Source organism: Ruditapes philippinarum, unplaced genomic scaffold (genome assembly GCF_026571515.1).
Source record: "Ruditapes philippinarum isolate M1 unplaced genomic scaffold, ASM2657151v2 ctg6879_1_1_1_1, whole genome shotgun sequence".
Lineage (NCBI taxonomy): Eukaryota > Metazoa > Mollusca > Bivalvia > Venerida > Veneridae > Ruditapes > Ruditapes philippinarum.
The window spans coordinates 73,302-92,836 of record NW_026856207.1 but is presented as its reverse complement, the minus strand read 5'-3'; the positions used below and the strand labels follow the sequence as shown (position 1 = coordinate 92,836).

Genomic DNA, 19,535 nt, shown 5'->3' with positions numbered 1-19,535 from the left:
CTGATGCAATGAATATTTAAAAATCTATAGGGAAATTGGAATCTTAACATATTGTTAAGTAACTTATTTATACTTTTTAAAGTGTTGTAGAGATAAAACTAACTGTTTTCTTATTTTATCCACATTTTGTGATAATATACAGTTTAAATAAATACTTGATACAAGTTGTCACATAATTTTATTTGACAAGACTACCATGTTAAAACAAGCTCACCATAAAAAAGTTATGATATAGATCTATGTATGCTATCTTAACAAATGTTATTGAATAAATGAAATTAATCGTCTGAATGTACAGCTGAAGTTACTTATGCTAGTATTTAAAACGTCAAGTTTCGGCACCAGTCTAATATCTAAAAGATCACCAAAGATGTTTGTACTAATCTGAATGTAACAAAGTGAGGAATAGTTTCATGTTTACAAAGGTACCATATATGTGCAGTATCTGATATATAAATAAATATGTATATATTTTGACATATAGATTTGAACATATTTGATAAAATACATGATTTAAAATGCCATTTTAAAAAGTAACTCCGTTAACCGCATTGCAAAATTATACAACTTGTTAATATTCTGTTTAAAACTATTTGAAGCTTACAAATTCCTAAAAGTTGAAATAGTTATAATAAGTACCATCTACCATACAAAATTTAAACCCTGTACATTTGTTAATATTTTGTCTGTCTTTGTCGAGAAAGATTTCTGTCATTATTTAGAGATTTTGAAAAGTTTGATAAAGTTATCCTCTCTTGTATTATCCCAGTTGGAAGTGTACAATGTACATGTATCAGCAGACAAGTAAACAGCTTGAGGGTTTTTTATATCCTTAACAACAACTTGTCCTTCACTACAGTCTCCTGATATCTCTTCTATGGTATCGTTGTCATAATAACAAACAAACACAGTCCCAGCATTTGACATTGCCAAGCCACGTGGACTGGCTGTACAATCATATTTACCTGTCACCTCACACTGCCAGTTTAACTTAGTAACTGTTTTCAATGTATAATCAGATACAAAGATACAAGTGTCACTTGTTGTAATATATTCAGGATTGTTAAAAATATTGCCATCTTCTAATGTCTGTAATACAGTGCCATTGGTAAGAAGGATTTCAACTTTACCTGGATTGAGATATGACACCACTATATTATCTTTATGACAGCTTATACCATGACATTGTCCATGAACATATAGAGTTTGTTTCTCCTTGAGATTATTTCTAGAGACAGAAAAGAACTTAATACTGTGATATAATGGCAATGTGACAGCAACTTCATTTTGTGAAACTGATGTGACATCAAAAGGATGACTTTTAAATTTTTTCTGAGCTAGTAGAGACTTCTTACTGATATCAACCATTTTTGTGGCCCTGTTTGCATAATCTGTGATAATAAGAAGATCAGGAGTAAGGAGAGTCATTCCTGTTATCCAGCAATCATACCTATTGCGTGCTATTTTTATAGAGATTTTATCCATTTGTGAACATCCTCTGGACTTCACAGCAGGAGATAATATCTTACCTTTCAGTGTGCCCAATGACTTCTCTTTTGCAAGAAGATTTAATATTGCAACATTTGGCACAAAATTATATTCTTTGACTTCTAATTCTGAGAGCTTAGAAACACTATGTTCATGTTCTTTTATCATCTGTTCTGCATGTTTTAATTCCACGAACAAATCATTGGCTTGATTGGATGTGTTGAAATGTTTAATAGCATCAGAAGATGACTTCAGTGATTTTGATACCTCTTCACATACTGTTTCTACATTCATCAGGTTCTTGCTATTGTACTCTTGGATGACTTTTGCAGCCTTCTTGACTTGTCTTACCATTTCATCTAATCTTTGGTTGATTGTTGTCCGGAATATCCATATGTCTGTCAATGCTTCTTTCAAATACTTGTTTGAAACCCCATTCAGTTGCTTCATGTCTTGAAGAATATTGCTTGATCTCTCAGCCATGTCGTTCAAATCCTTTAATATATGATGATATTCTGTGCTATTGATGGTCTGGCCTGAAATATCAGGTATATAGTTGACTTTGCAAGATGTTGCTGTATGATTTAATGTAACACAAACACTGCAAAAGAGAGCCTTATGATCTTGACAGTAAAACTTGATCATCTTAGCGTTGTGTTTAGGACATGGTTTTGTGAAGGTATCTGGTTGTTGTGGAGTGACAGTCGACATGGTCTGAGGCATGTTGGTTTTGTTTAGTAAAGTATGGTGTCTTGACAATGTGTGTCTCCTGTGGACTGTAAAACATGTTTCACACAAATGCTCTGAACAGTTTGTACAATAGCCATGAGCAAGAAGTCTAGGTCCATCACGATCACATGGCTGACAGTAAACTTTGAAATCTTCATCAGAACCCTTAGAAGTTGTTGAGGATGAAAATTGTTTGGTGGCTTTTTTACCTGGGACAGCCATGGTTTTCCTGAAGCATAAGAAAAACTAAGCAAATCAATTATACCATGTTTAATGAGTTTGAGAGTTCATCATAGTGTGAAATGAATATTTTGTACAGTAAGACAAGTGTTGCATGATGCCAAATAAAGTTTAAGTGTAAGGTAAACAGGAAGCACAAGAATTTCAGGAACATATTTGTCTATTTATAGATACAATCTCACATGCGCAGTTTATTGTGGTCAATCTTTTAATTGAGCGATTATTTTACCTGTCAAATGTTTGTGTTTTATAGATCGGCATCTCATGCGATCACAAGTGTCAACAATCAAAACCAAATACATGTGTGAAAAACTTAAGTTCCCAAAACCAGAGCATGTGCAAATGAAGTATACATGTGATTATCCAATAAAATAGATAAAGCAAATCAAAGCTCCACCCCAATTGAGATAGTGTATACGCTACTCTGTTAATATTTAGATTGCATTGAATTGACATTGAGCTTGATCAGCAGTTAATATTGACATTGATCTTGATCAGCAGTAAATATTGATCTTGAGCTTGATCAGTAGTTAAAATTGACATTGAGATTGTTGACTTTGAGCTTGATAAGCATTTGAAATTGGCATTGAGCTTGATCAGCAGTTAAAATTGACATTGAGCTTGTTCAGCAGTAAAAAAAATGGCATTGAGCTTGATCAGCAGTTTAAATTGGCATTGAGCTTGATCAGCAGTAAATATTGATCTTGAGCTTGATCAGTAGTTAAAATTGACATTGAGATTGTTGACTTTGAGCTTGATAAGCATTTGAAATTGGCATTGAGCTTGATCAGCAGTTAAAATTGACATTTAGCTTGTTCAGCAGTAAAAAATGACATTGAGCTTGATCAGCAGTTTAAATTGGCATTGAGCTTGATCAGCAGTAAAAATTGACACTGAGCTTGATCAACAGATTAAATTGGCATTAAGCTTGATCAGCAGTTAAAATTGACATTGAGCTTGTTCAGCAGTTAAAATTGACCTTGAGCTTGATCAGCAGTTAAAATTGACAATGAGCTTGATCAGCAGTAAAAATTGACATTGAGCTTGATCAACAGATTAAATTGGCATTGAGCTTGATCAGCAGTTAAAACTGATCTTGAGCTTGATCAGCAGTTAAATTTGACAATGAGCTTGATCAGCAGTCAAAATTGACATTGAGCTTGATCAGCTGTTTAAATTGGCATTGAGTTAATCGGCAGTCAAAATTGACCTTGAGTTTAATCAGCAGTTAAAATTGACATTGAACTTGATCGGCAGTTAATCCGATCAGTAGTTTAAATTAAAAAGAGCTTGATCAGCAGTTAAAATTGACATTGGATTTGATCAGCAGTTTAAATTAAAAATTGAACTTGATCAGCAGTTAAAATTGACATTGGGCTTGATCAGCAGTTAATTGAATTAATCGCTGTAATTAGACATAGGTTGTTTATTTCAAATGAAACACTTATGTGTCAGGGACAAGTAAAAGAAAACATTGGAGGAGTCTGAGCTAAAAAAAAAATGAAAATCAGACATGTGTGAAACGGATTTAAACCGTTTTGCATGTTATCAAATATAAGAAAGTCTTTTTTTTATTTGAGCATCTATTAATTAGATTATCAGAGGATAATGATTATTATACATGTATATTAATGGTGTCCAAAAACTTCCTCCAACAACAAAGGGAATATATTGTAATTACATTTTGACTTTTTCGTATACTTTGTCTTAACCCATTTACCTCATATATACGCGAAACAACGCACTTTTGACCCCCCCCCTCCTCTCTTTTAGGCCTCAAATAGTGAAAAATTGTCCTATTTGGGCCCCAAACACATGTTTTCGTTTGAGAAATGTTGCTAAAAAAGTGAGCACTTTTTCGGCGCCGCCCCCGATCCAAAAGATACATCAAGGGTGTGTGTCCCCTTCTGTTGGGGGGGGGGGGTGAAGGGGGGCTGTAGTCCCCCTTATCGCCAAGAAAATTTTGGACTTGTGAGAGTCTAAACATGACTCCAGGTCGATCATAAGGTAACGTGTAATGCTGAAAAGCCTTTGACTCTATCTCAATCCCTTGAGAAGTTGCAGCACTTTGAAATAAATTTTGATGGAAAAAATCAAGGCAAAAATAGTGATTTTTGGCAATTTTGAGATGTCCCCTCGTTGCCATGGTAACAGGAATTTAAGACAAAGGCAATGGTCCAGTCAACATTTGTGCCAAGTTTGATTAGTATTGAAGCATTTTTCATAGTTTCAAAGCAGTTTGAACTTGTTACAGGAGGCTTTTCAATGAAAACGGCTATTTTTCACAATATGCTCATGAGGGAAAGGGTTAAGAGACTTATGCAACCATTTTGGTGTTTCCCTTGCATGTTCGCTTATTTTAAGTTTGAAAGATGAAAATGTTGTTGCAGGCTCGTTTTAACTGAGCCTGTTCATGTACGGTACTGAAAAGTGCAAGTAACCGTCAACGCCCCCTAGCACCGGCTTAAGCAGAATTCAACATTTAAACACGAAAAATGCTGAAATTTTGTATTTAGAGACATCCGCAGATGTGTTCATACGGCGATTATCATGGAACTTACAATGTGGCACAGTAGTACCATTCCATGAAAAGCGGCGTATGGTCCCCAAGTAAAAGAATGTATGTGCCCTAAACGAGAAAACGATGGGCGGAACTGAAAAAAATGGAATTTTGAAAGGGGATCTGAGGTTATGAAGCCTGCATATCACAGACAAGACGTCAAAAGACAAATTTAAAAAGCAGGCAGCATATCATAAGGGTGATTATACAGTATTCAATAAGGAATACTGGAACAACCCAAGTTGAAAAAAGACCAAATAGAAAACACTCAAAGAACCACATAACATGTATACACAACAATAATGTTTTGCTGATCGATCTTCAAGGATCGAAAATATAACATCAATGATTAAATGTACGGGGAGAGTTTTACAGCCGCCACACCTACTGTAAAAACCTACTTTTGTTTGACATTTCATTATGTCTGATGTATAATGATGAAAACAAAACAGAAATAGACACTTTGTCAAGCTTGAACTTGTGACAAAATGTTTGTAACATGCAATCCCAACAACTTTACCAAGTTCACCATCCAGAAATATACCTTTCTTATACAAATTTAGTATTATATTCGATCTTGATATCCTGTTTTACCTTTTCAATCGATTGTTGAAAACTTTTATATACATATAAAATGATACGTTACTCTCATATTATCAAAGACAAGCAGTATAGCGTTTTACATTGTTAAAGTTTGTTTTATATACAGTTATAAGAGTTAGTGTAAGTGTATATACAGACCAGAGGTGCAATTATGTCTATGAAAGATAAAGGTTGCATAATGACAGATTTTAGCAGTGATCTGCTGTAATACTATATAGAGCATTTGTTTATAATTTTCATTGATTTATTTTGGTGTATGATGACTGTTTTATTTTTGCCTGGTAGATTTTGCCTTTTTGAAGCGATTGTTATTGATACTCCTGTTCAATTATAAAAGGTATAATCTGTCTGAAAGTAGTTTAAATTTACTTTCCTTCAACTCATATTCCTATTTTCATTTAGATGTACCTTTATTATAAAAATTACTTTTTTAAGACTATGTAGTTTATTCATATAAAAGAGATCAATATTTCATGCAGTTGATTTAAGTTGACAATTTTATATAAACCACAAAATTGTAGCTGCTTTAAATTGCTTTCAATTTTGAATGACCTTTGTGAAAATAGGAAATAAAAAATGACAAATCTAGTTTCTTCATATATCTAGTTGACATTACAAACACATAAGAATTCAAAGTAGCATACCTTTTAACTTTCAACGAGTGTTTATTCAAACAGTTTTTAATTCATTACTATGTTTAATATACAGAAAAAAATGAAAACACAAATATGTCTTCCTTCAGTCTTTATATTTCATTTCTTCTATCTGGTAACGGGTATAAACAAGTTTGATAGTTATGGCGTGTCTGATTGTTTAAATGGTAATATGAAACAATATACCCCTAATGATAATACTACAATTGTTTAAGATAAGAAATCTGAAGATTGGTCTTTCGGTTTATAAATACGGTAATATAGGTTAAGTTTAATATTGAGAGTATATTCAAAAAGATCAAAAGACAAGTTAGATTTATTTCAAACTCGTATGTTATTATTGCTTTACAGGATCGTGTGCTATGTGCTTGTATTGATTATATTTTTTACTTTAAATTACAAAAAAGCATACATAAAGGTCTAGCTTAATTATTACTATTGTTTGGCAATATTGACCTGAGATTGATAAATTTTCAGAATGGGTTTCGTTAGTTTTGCGTAATAAGTAATGATTAACACATTTGTTTTAAATGATGGTATAATTATTGATACATAACTAAATCGATAATTACGGCCCGATTTAGTGGTTTGGATAAAGGTATTTTAATTGCCTAGTTGCAAGTTCGAGTTTCCGAAGAACCTTTATAAAAATTTCTGTAACAAATTATTTCATTATTTTTTATACAAAATATGCAGATTGAGTGCATATATCATTTATTTTCTGGCATATTTAACTTTTCAATGTTCATAACTTGAAAACAATATATAAAGATATCATCTTTCATTAATTTCAATATGTAAAGTCGTAAAATAAGTAATTTGCATGCACACATTAATATGATAAAATAATAAAAAGAATGATTCATCATGATTAAAACTTACAAGTGAATGTCTAAACAATTTGTCACTGAGGCTAACAAAGAAAACGTTTAAGCTATGTATATAGTGTTATACTATACTTAAAAGGAATTCCACTGAGGTGCAAAAAGCTAAAACAAATAATCATGATTTATAACACATATCAAATGGGGCACTTAAAATACAAAAATGTGTTACTATATATATGCAAGGTCAAGGTCACCAAGGTCATGAAATATCCAGATGTAGTCTTATGCGTATCTCCTTCATGCAAGGACGAACGATAGAAATATTCAACACTATGAGCCGTATTGCTCGATCCACGCATGATCCAGGTCTCTAGTTCAAAGGTTAAGATAACATTTAGAGCTAATAGAAGAACGCTTGTCCGGAGCAAAACTTCTACATTTATCGGAGGATCTTAAAATTACTTGGTATATATGTTCACAATTGTGAGGCGGAGTGTCGCGTGCGAAATTCAGGTCCCTATGTCCTAAGGCAAGGTCACACATAAAGATCAAAGTTCAGATAAAAATATGAAAATGTGTATAGGACCCATTCAGTCATCATTATTGACGGATTGTAACACAAATGGTCATTATCATGACTACGGCTATAACACATGTAAATTAGGCCAATATATGCAAGGTCTAGGTCACGAAAGATGATTAAATATCCGGATATTGTGCCGAGCAAATCTCTATTTAACATGCATGAAGGCATTGTTTACTGCCATCAGACGTAGTGCCCTGCGTTTTAAGAAGTTCTCTTGGTCAAAGGTCAAGGTCACATTTAGATCTCCTTGAAAAACGCTTGTCCTCATGTTTTGAGGGATTTTAATATGACTTGGCACACATTTTCAGCATTGTGATGCTGAGTGTCGTGCCAAAATGTAGGTCCCTGCAACCTAGATCTAGGTTATACATATAGGTAAATTTTCAGACGAAAAATATGTATAATGATCAACTTGCCTGCAACACTTCTTATCGACAACATTTCCACCTAAAGCTTTTGTGACGGGCGTATTTGTGACACTGTCATAATTTAAGACTTGGTTAATTTGACCTGTTTATTAAAAAGATTACACTAAAAGTATTTAGATCCCGAAGGTTAAAAAAAAATATGACACCTCTGATTGAAAATTTTTATATAGAGGATATTTGTTTGTTTTGCATGTAAGATTAAAATATATTTCACAGAGTGAACACCAGATGCAATATTTTCAAGTGTGGCTTAGCCACGAGTGAAAATAGAAAAGCTGGTGTTCACGAATGAAATATATTTCAATCTTATATGTAAAACAAATAAATTTTCTTTTAATTCCATGCTTTTTAAGTGATTTTAAGTTGTTTTCTTTTACTGATATTGCCGCGTAACGTCGCGTATTCTCATTTTTGACGCCATCACATCATGACGTCACATCATCAATTAGTTCTGTTAAATTTATCTAATTTTGTTACATTTTTATCATGATTTATGATAAAATAGAATTTCTTTTCCTAAAGAAGCAAAATGTACGGATAACGGCATATACTTTTGCCTGTATTTCAATTTAGTAATGATATTCTTTTCATCCGCATTCAGATATAGTCCGGCTACAGTGAAAATTTTATTTTATAACTTTCACTAGTGGTTTATCAGAATATAGTCATCTGGTATATTGCAGTAAAGCACTGGAAAGCATGAAATAAAATGGTTAAATCCACTTGCTTTATGGGAATGGCACCTTTATCTTATGTGACTTATATATTCAATAAATAAAAAAATAAACATCAATATGATGAGTAAAAAGCAGAATGTTTTTGAATTATAATCTGTATAAACTGTATAAAAGTTGTCTATTTAATTTTTTCATGACTTTTGACTCTAAAAAAACTATGCAGCAGATTATTGAAGAATCAAAAGTTGCCACTTAGATTATCATTAATTACTTTCAATCAATACATTTTCTACCAAGTTTGTTCAAATAAAAGCCCTGTGATCAAAATTGGCCTCGGGCTATTACTTTTCCTTATATGTATATAGTAAAAACAAAAAATAAACTTCTATAATACTAGAAAGGCTTAAGCTTAGATATTTGGTATGAAACATTGTCGAGGGAACATAGATTTTCCTTATATGTATATTGTAAAAAGTTTACAACTTTAATTTTTTTCTCTCACACTACAAGAGCTCAAGCTTTTTTTACGTGAAACATTGTTTAATAAACATAGACCTTTACTAAGTTAGTTCAAATAATTGGCCTTGGGTAAAAATTTGACCGCCCCGCAGGGTCATGGCATTTCCTAATATAGTAATACTTGAAATATCTCCTTGAAAACTACAATATTTAACATGAAACATAGTCAGGTGAACATCAACAAAAATTATTCAAATTAATGCACTGGAGTGAAAATTGGGCCCAATCCGGGGGAACATAGAATTTCTTTATATGTGATTTCTCACAGCAACCAGTGACTTTCCACAGTAACTATTGACTTTCATAGCGACCATTGACTTTCCATAGCAGCCATACAATTCAATAGCAACTAGTGAATTTCAACAGCAACCACTGACATCGTACCAACTAGCTACTTCTCATAGTAACCAGTGGCTTCCCATAACAACCAGTGACTTAGATAGGAACTATTGAATTTCCATGGCAACCATAGACCTCTTTAGCAGCCAGTGGCTTTCCATAGAAACCAGTGCCTTTCCGTGGCAACTATTGACTTTCAGTTGCAACCAATGACTTCCTTAGCAACCATTGACTTTCCATAGCGACCATTAATGTCAAAAGCGACCAGTGTCTTTAAATAGCAACCATTGACTTCAATTGCAACCAGTGACCCACATTATTACCATTGACTTTCCATAGCAACTTTAGACGTCTTTAACACTGAATGACTTGCCATATCAATCACTTTTTTTGCATAGCAACCAGTGACTTTCCATAGCAACCATAGACTTCCCTGGAAACAAGTGACTTCTTATTGGAACAACTTACTGTCGTAGCATCCATTGACGTCATAGCAACATAGAGTTCCTTAACAACCAGTGATTACCATAGCAACAGTGACTCACATAGCAACTATTGAGTTTCAGTTGTAACCATAGACTTCTAAAGCACACAGTTACTTTCAATAATATAAAGTGATTTGCTATTCCAACTTTTGACTTTTCATAGAAACCGATGACTTCCATAGCACCAACATAATTTCCAAAGCCACCGTACACTTCCATAGCAATCAGTGACAGTCTGCAACAAACATTGACTTCCATCGTGACAGTCCGCAGCAAACAGTGACTTGAAATAGCAATTAGCGACTCTGTTAGCAACCGTTGACTCGACATAGCGACCATTTAATTTCCATAAGAACCATTGACTTTTTGTAAGAACCATTGACTTTCTATAGCAACTGCTTGCTTTCAAAAACAACTATTGACTTCTATAGCAAACAATGACTACATAGCAGCCACTTTTCATAGTAAACTATCATTGAATTTTATAGCATTCAGTGACTTTCAGCGAATTTTGTATAGTAACCAGTGACTTCGTTTGCAACAGCAAAAGCAACCAGTAATGTTTCTACACATACAATATTTCAGATACAAATATGAACTTCAGTGTAAGATTTAGATTTTATTTCTGCTTTCACTTATAGTTTACAATATTAATAGTTCATTGTCATTAAGGGTATTTATATTGAGGTGAGCAATATGAGGGCCGTCATGGCACTCTTGTTTTCTTATTTAAATAATATACAGTTTAATATACAGTTTAAATTAATACCTGATTCAAGTTGTCCCCCTTCAATGACCCCATTAGAGTATAACGCAAACAAAATTATTGCTGATGCAAACATCACCAGAAATTTGTATTGAAGAAGGGATACGAAAATCAACATCCTTACTCTTGTAGGATGAACAGACTTACGTTGCCAAACTTTTGCTTTGCAAAAGATGAAATATAGATAATACATTAAAGCATAGCCAAATGAATAAAGTATCTACCATAATAAAAATAAGTAAATATCAATGTGATCATATTTACAATTTTCATTTTATTTCTAAATGATCACAAACTCAATTTCAATTGTGCTTTTATGCTTATTTAATTGTGCCTTAATGCTTATTAATATGTAAGGACGTGAACGCAAATTAAGTTGTTTGGTGTTACAAAAGGTATCAAATATCTCTATACCAGTTTCCGAAAAGTTGCTATATTATTGTCTTCATATAATTTTGATTTTTCATTTGTTTGCCTATACATTTTATTACACCTTCAAAAAGAATAAAATACAGGATAGCACATAAATTTTATTTCACAAGCTCACCATGTTAAAACAAAGAACAATGATGACACAGATCTGTGTATATTATAAATAAATGTAATTGAATAACATAAATAATTCATTGAAATGTTATAAACTATTGATATAATTTGGCCAACAAACAAATCTTGGGATAATAGTAATGTGTCATTGTCATGAAATTTGACACCATGTCAATTTACTGTACTGCATACGTATAAAAATAGAACATGTATATGAATAGTGATAATTTTATCGTAATAATATTTTTATTTGACTTAATTGTGCCTATTAAAGATTTTAAAAGAACGAAAATAAAATATTTATTGCAGAACGTGCAAATAAATAAAAAACGTTCACAGAAATTAGACGAATAACTGACTTTAACTAACATTCTATATTGATAACAAGTGGTTCGTTGTTAGATCAATGATCAAATCAATTGTTGTGAATTGTGAATTTTCATTAAACAATTGTGAAAAAAGATACTAATTAACTTTTAGAATGAGACCCTTTTTCAGCCTTAAAACAGCATGAAAAAAAAACAACATAGAACTGTTGAAATATTTTTGTTTCACTTTGTGCATTTGCAAACATGTTTAGCGAAATAATTGCAGATTTAAGATTTTAAATGTTTCAGTGAGAGTAACTGTTGCTTGTATATAAAACACAATGCATTCAGTGGTTTTGAATATAAATATGACATTATATATGTGTACCTTCATATAAATACATGTATAAATTGAAATATAAATCTAGACATTTTGTTTAGTAACATAATTTAAAATTTCATTAAAAGAGTTGAACTCATAGCAATAAGTGAATTACACATTTTAAAATGTTGTTGATAATCTGATAACAGCTATTTGAAGTTCACAAAGGGCGAAAAGTTTAAATAGCAACAATAAGTTATATCTAGGCCCTACAAATGTTAATCGCATTATATTTGTATATACTTTTTGTCTTTGTAGATTATTTAGATGTTTTGAAGAGTTTGATAAAATTATCTTCTCCTGTATAATCCCAGCTATTTGTGAACAATGTACATGTCTCAGCAGACCAATAGACAGCTTGAGGGTTTTGTATATCCTTTACAACAACCTGCTCTTTACTGAAGTCCTCTGATATCTCTTCTATGGTATTGTTGTCACAATAACAAACATACACAGTCCCATCGTCTGACATTGTCAAGCCATGTGGATTGGCTGTACAAACATATTTACCTTTCACCTCACTCTGCCAATTTAACTTGGTAACTGTTTTCATTGTTAAATCAGATACAAAGATACAATTGTCACTTGTTGTAATATAGAGTGGATCTTTGAAAATAATTTCACCTTGGATTGTTTGTATAACAGTGCCATTGATAAGCATGATTTGAACTTTAGCTGGATTACAAAATGACACCACCATTTTATCTTTATGAAAGCTTATACCATGGCATTCTCCATCAACCTTCAAAGTGTGCTTTATCTTGATTTTATTTCTAGACACAGATAAGAACTGAATTGTAAGATTGAATGGTAATGTGACAGCAACTTCATTTTGTGAAATTGACGTGACATCCCAAGGATCACTATCAAAGTTGTGCCGAGCTTGTACAGACTTTTTACTGATTTCAACCATTTTTATGGCCCTGTTTTGATAATCTGTAATAATAAGAAGATCAGGAGTAAGCAGTGTCATTCCTGTTATTATACATGTATCTTTATCTTGTCTTTTCATACAGATGATATCCATTTGTGAAAATCGTCTGTACTTCAAGTCAGGATGTAATGTTCTACCTTTTAGTGTTCCCAATGACATTTCTTTATTCAATAGATTTGATATTGCCTCATTTGGTTCAAAATTGTATTCTTTGACTTCAAATTCTGAGACCTTATCAACTTTCTGTTCATATTCTTTTATCATCTGTTCAGCATGTTTTAGTTCCATGAACAAATCATTGGCTTCTTTTGATGCGTTGAAATGTTTAATGGCATCAGAGGATGACTTTAGTGATTTTGACACATCTCTACATACTGTTTCTACACTCTTGAAAATCTTGATGTTGTCCTCTTGGATGACTTTTGCAGCTTCCTTGACTTGTCTTTCCAATTCATCAAGTCTTTCGTTGATTTTTGTCCGGAATTTCATTATGTGTGTCAACGTTTCCATCAACGACTTGTTTGATACAACGTTCATTTCCTTCATGTCTTGAAGTGTTTTGTTTGATCTCTCAGCCAAGTCACTCAATTCAGTCAATACGTCTTGATATTCATTGCTATTGATGGTCTTGCCTGAAATGTCAGGTATATAGTTGACATTGCAAGGTGGTGTTGCTGTATGCTCAAGTGTAACACAAACACTGCAAAGTAGAGCCTTATGATCATGGCAATAAAACTTTACCATCTCAGCGTTGTGCTTAGGACATGGGTTTGTAAAGTTATCTGGTTGCCTTTGAGTAGCAGTTGACAGGGTCGGAGGCATGCTGATTTTATCTAGTAAATTATGGTGCCTTGACAGTGTGTGTCTTCTATGAGCTCTAAAACATGTTTCACATAAATGCTCTGAACAGTTTGTACAATAGCCATAAGCAGGAAGTGTAAGTCCATCACGGTCACATGGTTGACAGTAAACTTTAAGATCTTCATCAGAACCCATTGAGAGTGTTGAAGAAGAAAATTGTTTGTAGGGTTTTTTACCTGGGACAGCCATAATTTCTCTGAAACATAAGCAGAGTAAACATATGACTCACCATATTTAATTATGTTGGATAATTGAATACTTACTTAAATATTTCTTTGGGTACGGTATTGTTGCATGATGCCAAAACAATGTTTAAGTATTGGATAAACAGGCAGTAAAATGATTCAGAAAGAAAATTTGTTTTTTATAGATTATTTCAAGCAGGGACTTGACAAAAAAAATATTGGTATCAATAAAAACATTTATCAACCTACATTGTTTTTTATGACCTGTTTACTGTACAACCTATGGTATAATGTTTTTTATATTAACTTTATACTTTGCTATAATCTTCTTAGATAAACACAAAGTACAGCTATAAAGATCATTGTAACTGTTCATATATACAGACCATGGGTCCAACTATTTCTTGGAATATAAGTTATGTAAGTTATTACTTATTATGATGGCAGTTTTATTTTACCACTTTTCCAGATTTTGTCTCTTTTAAACGAGTGTGTGATTAAATTGTAATTGATGCTTCTGTTCAATAATGAGGGGTTTAATCTCTTTGAAATATCGGATCTATTGTAATCTCCGTCTTGCCGTTGTCTTTAACTGTTCTTTTAAATAAATTTTCTATGAAACTGTAACTGCTCATCAACCAAACTTTACAGGAATTATCCTTGGGTGGTCCCCTTTCAAAGTTGTGTAAATGGTTTCGGTCTGTTGCATAAGTAGGCCACATGGCCAAAGAAGATGTTTTCAAAATACATATTAAAAAAATCTTGTCTGACAGTACAAGGCCCAAAACATTGATATATTGGTATATGATCATATGTAGGTCCTTTACTAAAATAGTTTTAATTTAACCTCTTGTGTCAAAATTGGACATTGACCCAACACCAAAGGGTCATATGTTTTTCTTATATGTACATGGAAAAACTTTAAAAAATATTCCCTTCTACAATGACTAAGGTAGAGATAAGATATTTGGCATGAAACATATGTAGTTCACCTCGACCATATTCAAATTATAACCCTGGGGTCAAAGTTGGTCCTGTCCCGGTGTAATCATTGATTTTCATTATGTACATGTAGTAAAAACTTAAAAAGTATCTCCTCTGAAATGACAATGGCTAGAGCCAATGTTTTTGGCATGAAACATTGTCTAGTGGACATCTAACAAAGTTGATCAGTTATGCATCCAGTGACAATTACCCTCTAAAACTTCAAAGGCTAGGATTTTGGAATAAAATGGTGCAAACAATCTCAATGATTGTCCAAATTATGGCCCTAGAGTTCAAATTTGCCCTGTCCAGACGCAGTATTATTTATATACACTGGACAAACATTTTGTTTCTTAAAAAGAGAAAGCTAGAGCTTAGATATTTGACATGAAACATTGTCTGGTGGACCCGTATCTAAACTGTTTAAATAATATCCTTGGGTCAAATTTTGCCCTGCCTCAGGGAACTCAGTGAATTATTTTTGTTTTTGAACATAAAGAAAGCTATGAAATTTGGAACAAGTGCATGTTTCAGATATAGATTTGATCTTTGATGTGATCTGGTCTAGATTTTGACCAAGTGACTTTCTTTCTTGTCCTTTGATGTAAATCTATTAAATTTGAACCATCTTCTTAAATTGAACTTGATGTCATCTGACCTAGATTTTGACCTAGTGATTTATTTTCTTGCATTTGTACGTACAGCTATTACATTTTGAGCATGTGCAGACTTTTAGGTAAAGAATATCAGATGACCTGATTATTGTCCGAATGACATTTTTCTTGTATGAAATACAGACCATGTATTTAGTAAGATTTAAAAATATCTTGTATGAGGTATGGTATAGTGACCAATATCGTTTAAATTCTTGTAATAAAAACTAGCTTTCACTGCGTTATTTAAAATGATGTGGATTGATGAGTCTATCATTCTAAAGTTTATTAATGTTGACTCGTTTTGCAGTTATCTAGTTAAAATTCGTGATCACTTATTAATATTATTATTTGATTTTCTGGCTTGGATATTCTTTGTTAATATTTTAATGAACAATAAATAATAAACAATAATTGGCTATAACTTTAATTTATAAATTAAGTGTTGTCTCTATGCTTTTGCACACAATCCTTTGGACAAGACACCATCGAATATTTTATTGAACTTTACTCTGACATCTTGACTTTGGTTCTACTTATAGATTTGATAATTAATTAGGGTAAAGAATCTTTATGACAAAACCTATATGTTGACTTCAAATATGACATTGACCTTTATTTGACTAAAATTATTGGAATTTGTATAAATTGTCATAAGTTTGTTATTAGAGTATAGATTTGATTCATACTTGCACACAAAAATACATATGACAAAACCAACATGCTGAACTATTTATATTTGACCTTAACCTTTAATTAACTTTGACAATGTTAAATTATTGTAATTCTAACTGTCATAACTTTCTTATTTAAGTACAGACTTGATTAATTCTTAGACTAAGAGACTTATGTTGAATTATTCTTATCTTTAATTGACATCGACTCTCAAGGTCAAGTTATTGAAATTTGCTTAGATTGTCATAACTTTGTTATTTATTTATTTATACATTTGATTCATTCTTTGAGTGGACAAAAGAGAACTTAGTATCACTTTTTTTCCAGATTTTGTATATATTACTAAACTGACAAGATGGAAAATGTAACCTTGAACTCTGACTGTTAAGGCCAAATATGAAAGTTGAATTTCATTTGTTAAAAGAAAGTTTTCTTTCGTAGGATTGCTCTATACTATAATATTTTCCTCTGATGTGTTTGACTTAAGAAATGAGAAAGAGTCGAGTTAGGCACCTGCTAGTGAGCGGTGGCTCCTGTAATGTATATGTGTAACTTTTGCGTGTTTAAAGACTGAAGGAAATACGCCTTTTGATATACTGAGATTGAATATTTTTAAGACATTTGGATGAAATTCCATAGTTAACTTTTTGAGATCAAGGACTTATAGTTCATTGTCTATAAACTGACTAGTATTTAGGAGACCTTTATTATATTTAGAGCTCTTATTACACTGCCATCAATGTTATTATTTAACTTGTAAATGATGCTTCTGTTCAAAGGTATAAAAGGTATAATCTAAATATATTTTCCTATTACTTTCTTAAAAACAACTCGTTTTTTTAACCAATATGCACTTTGTATTCATGTATAACAGATAACATTTTCATACAGTTGATTTTAGTTTTCAATTTTACAAAAACTTCAAATTGGTAGCTACATTAAAGTGCTTTTAAGTTAACGTTGAATGACCTTTGTGAAAAAAATAATAAAAAAGTGACTAACGTAGTTTTTAACATATTTAATTACATAACAAACATATAAGAATTCAAAGTAACTTACCTTTTAACATTCACTAAGGTTTAATATTCAAACAGTTTTAAATTCATTGTTTTGTTAAAAAAATTATGGAAAAGATTTGAAACACAAATATGTTTTACTTCAGACTTGAAAAGTTGTTTTTTCCTAATAACGAGAGAACCTACTTCATTTCTTATGTGCTGTTGAAAAACAACTAATTGTTTCAGAGAAATAATTGAAACATAAACTTTATTTCCCTCTTGTAATATTACTTCCTTATCTTGTATATATTATTTAGTTGACTACAACCGTACAAATACATAGCTGTAGGCGCTAAGTTTATGTGGACCTCTTTACCTCACTTAAGAACAAAACAATTTTCGGAAGGAAACACTCAAGTTATACATTGTTTCTGAAAGAAATGAAAGTGACAATATGATTATTTTCTATCACTGTCAAATTAAGCTGAATTAGCATTATCTTTTCGAAAGAATGGCTAATGTGTTATGGTAATTGGCCAACACTTAATAATAAAAATTGTGAAGTATTAAATATAAAAGCTGCCTAAGATATAAATGGACTGCCTCTCAAACGTCACAGGATGAATCGAACAACATTTTTATATGCCGTTTGAAAAACGGGCCGCATTATAGGCACGCCCCTGGCAGACGGGCGGTCTGACAGGCGGGTGACGTCCACGTTTTTTCTATAGCATATCTGCTACACGAATAGAAGGATTTTGATGAAACTTCATAGAAATATCCACTACTATGAGAGGCTGTGCTGCACGCATGAACAAGGTCTCCAGGTCAAAGGTCAATGTCAAACATAGAGGGCATTGAAAAATGTTTGTTCGGAGCAAAACTTTTACATGCATACAGGGATTTCAATATTACTTTGTACAATGTTTACCATTGTGAAGTGGAATATCGCGCGCAAAATTCAGGTCCAAGTGGCTAAAATCAAGGTCACATATAGGAGTCAAAATTCAAATAAAATATGGAAATGTGTTTGGGGACCATTTCAATTCAATTCAATATATTTATTGCATAAAACATGTAACATATTTATAGCAAACATTTAGCCATCATTTATTGAGGGATTGTAACACAAATGGTCATTATCATGACTACCGCCATGTCACTTGTAATTTAGGTCAATTTATGCAAGGTCAAGGTCACTAAAGATGATGAAGTATCTGGATTAGTCTGGAGCATATCTCGTTAATGCAGGGAAAAATTTTATGATACTAGTACTTTATAGAAATGTTCACCATCATTAAATGTATCGCTTCATACATGATCCAGTTCAAAGGTCAAGATCACACTTACAGCTATTTGCTATGCATATCTTACTGTCCACATGCCCATCAAAAGCTTTTATGACGGGCGTATTTTGGCCCTTGTTTGCAAAATGTAAAGTTATTTTTTACAATACCTGCAAACTACTTTTTTACAATACATGTACCTGCAAACTCACTCTTGAATTGTATAATGTCACTTTCAGTAAAGTCATTCAGCGGGCATGACTTCTATCAGGGTCATTCAAATACTTCAGCAAATTCTATTTGAAAGACCCAGCTTCAGTCATGCCGTGTTTCAATTGATCAACAAATATTACGATTTTGTTTTTTAATTTTAAAACGATAGTTGCCTCCGAAGCGATTAATGTTTACAATATTGTTCTTCCGGTTTAATTTATTTGAACTTATTTATGTCAATTGAAATAATCGGCGCATTAGAGGAAAATCATATTCATTAGATTACCAAAGAAAATGTAATTTACAACAAAAACTTTCAAACACATTATTTTTAGCATTCATAGAACTAACACTTCGTTGTTCTAATCTGTTGACAGGGATTATTCTACGTTGTTGCGAAAATTACCGATTGCAAACCTTTTATTTAAACAAATTTGGTAGACACTCATTAGAAGATGTTTACCTAGAGCTCTAGCTTCTTTTTTTTATTTGTCTATTTATTTTTTTTTTTTTTGAAAATCAATGACAACCCCCCTCCTGGGCGGGGCTAGTTTTGACCACATGGCTTTTATTTGAGCAAACTTGGTAGAAACTCAATGGAAGATGTTTC

General features: G+C 32.3%; 2 protein-coding genes across 2 annotated transcripts; both read right to left on the bottom strand.

The window, feature by feature from the left end:
* Positions 1-534: 534 nt before the first annotated feature.
* LOC132745776 (uncharacterized) lies at positions 535-6,367 on the bottom strand. The gene is made up of 2 exons (XM_060734751.1): positions 6,265-6,367; positions 535-2,446 (listed from the first exon to the last, which is right to left on the bottom strand). The coding sequence occupies exon 2, from the start codon at positions 2,437-2,439 to the stop codon at positions 715-717; it is 1,725 nt and encodes a 574-aa protein (XP_060590734.1). The 5' UTR covers positions 2,440-2,446; positions 6,265-6,367; the 3' UTR covers positions 535-714.
* Positions 6,368-11,417: 5,050 nt separating this feature from the next.
* LOC132745783 (uncharacterized) lies at positions 11,418-17,628 on the bottom strand. Its single transcript, XM_060734758.1, has 2 exons — positions 17,488-17,628; positions 11,418-14,127 (listed from the first exon to the last, which is right to left on the bottom strand). The coding sequence occupies exon 2, from the start codon at positions 14,118-14,120 to the stop codon at positions 12,396-12,398; it is 1,725 nt and encodes a 574-aa protein (XP_060590741.1). The 5' UTR covers positions 14,121-14,127; positions 17,488-17,628; the 3' UTR covers positions 11,418-12,395.
* Between the last annotated feature and the right edge of the window lie 1,907 nt (positions 17,629-19,535).

Excerpts from the sequence above, each read along its gene's own strand:
- LOC132745776 (XM_060734751.1), bottom strand. The coding sequence starts at position 2,439 with ATGGCTGTCCCAGGTAAAAAAGCCACCAAACAATTTTCATCCTCAACA.
- LOC132745783 (XM_060734758.1), bottom strand. The coding sequence starts at position 14,120 with ATGGCTGTCCCAGGTAAAAAACCCTACAAACAATTTTCTTCTTCAACA.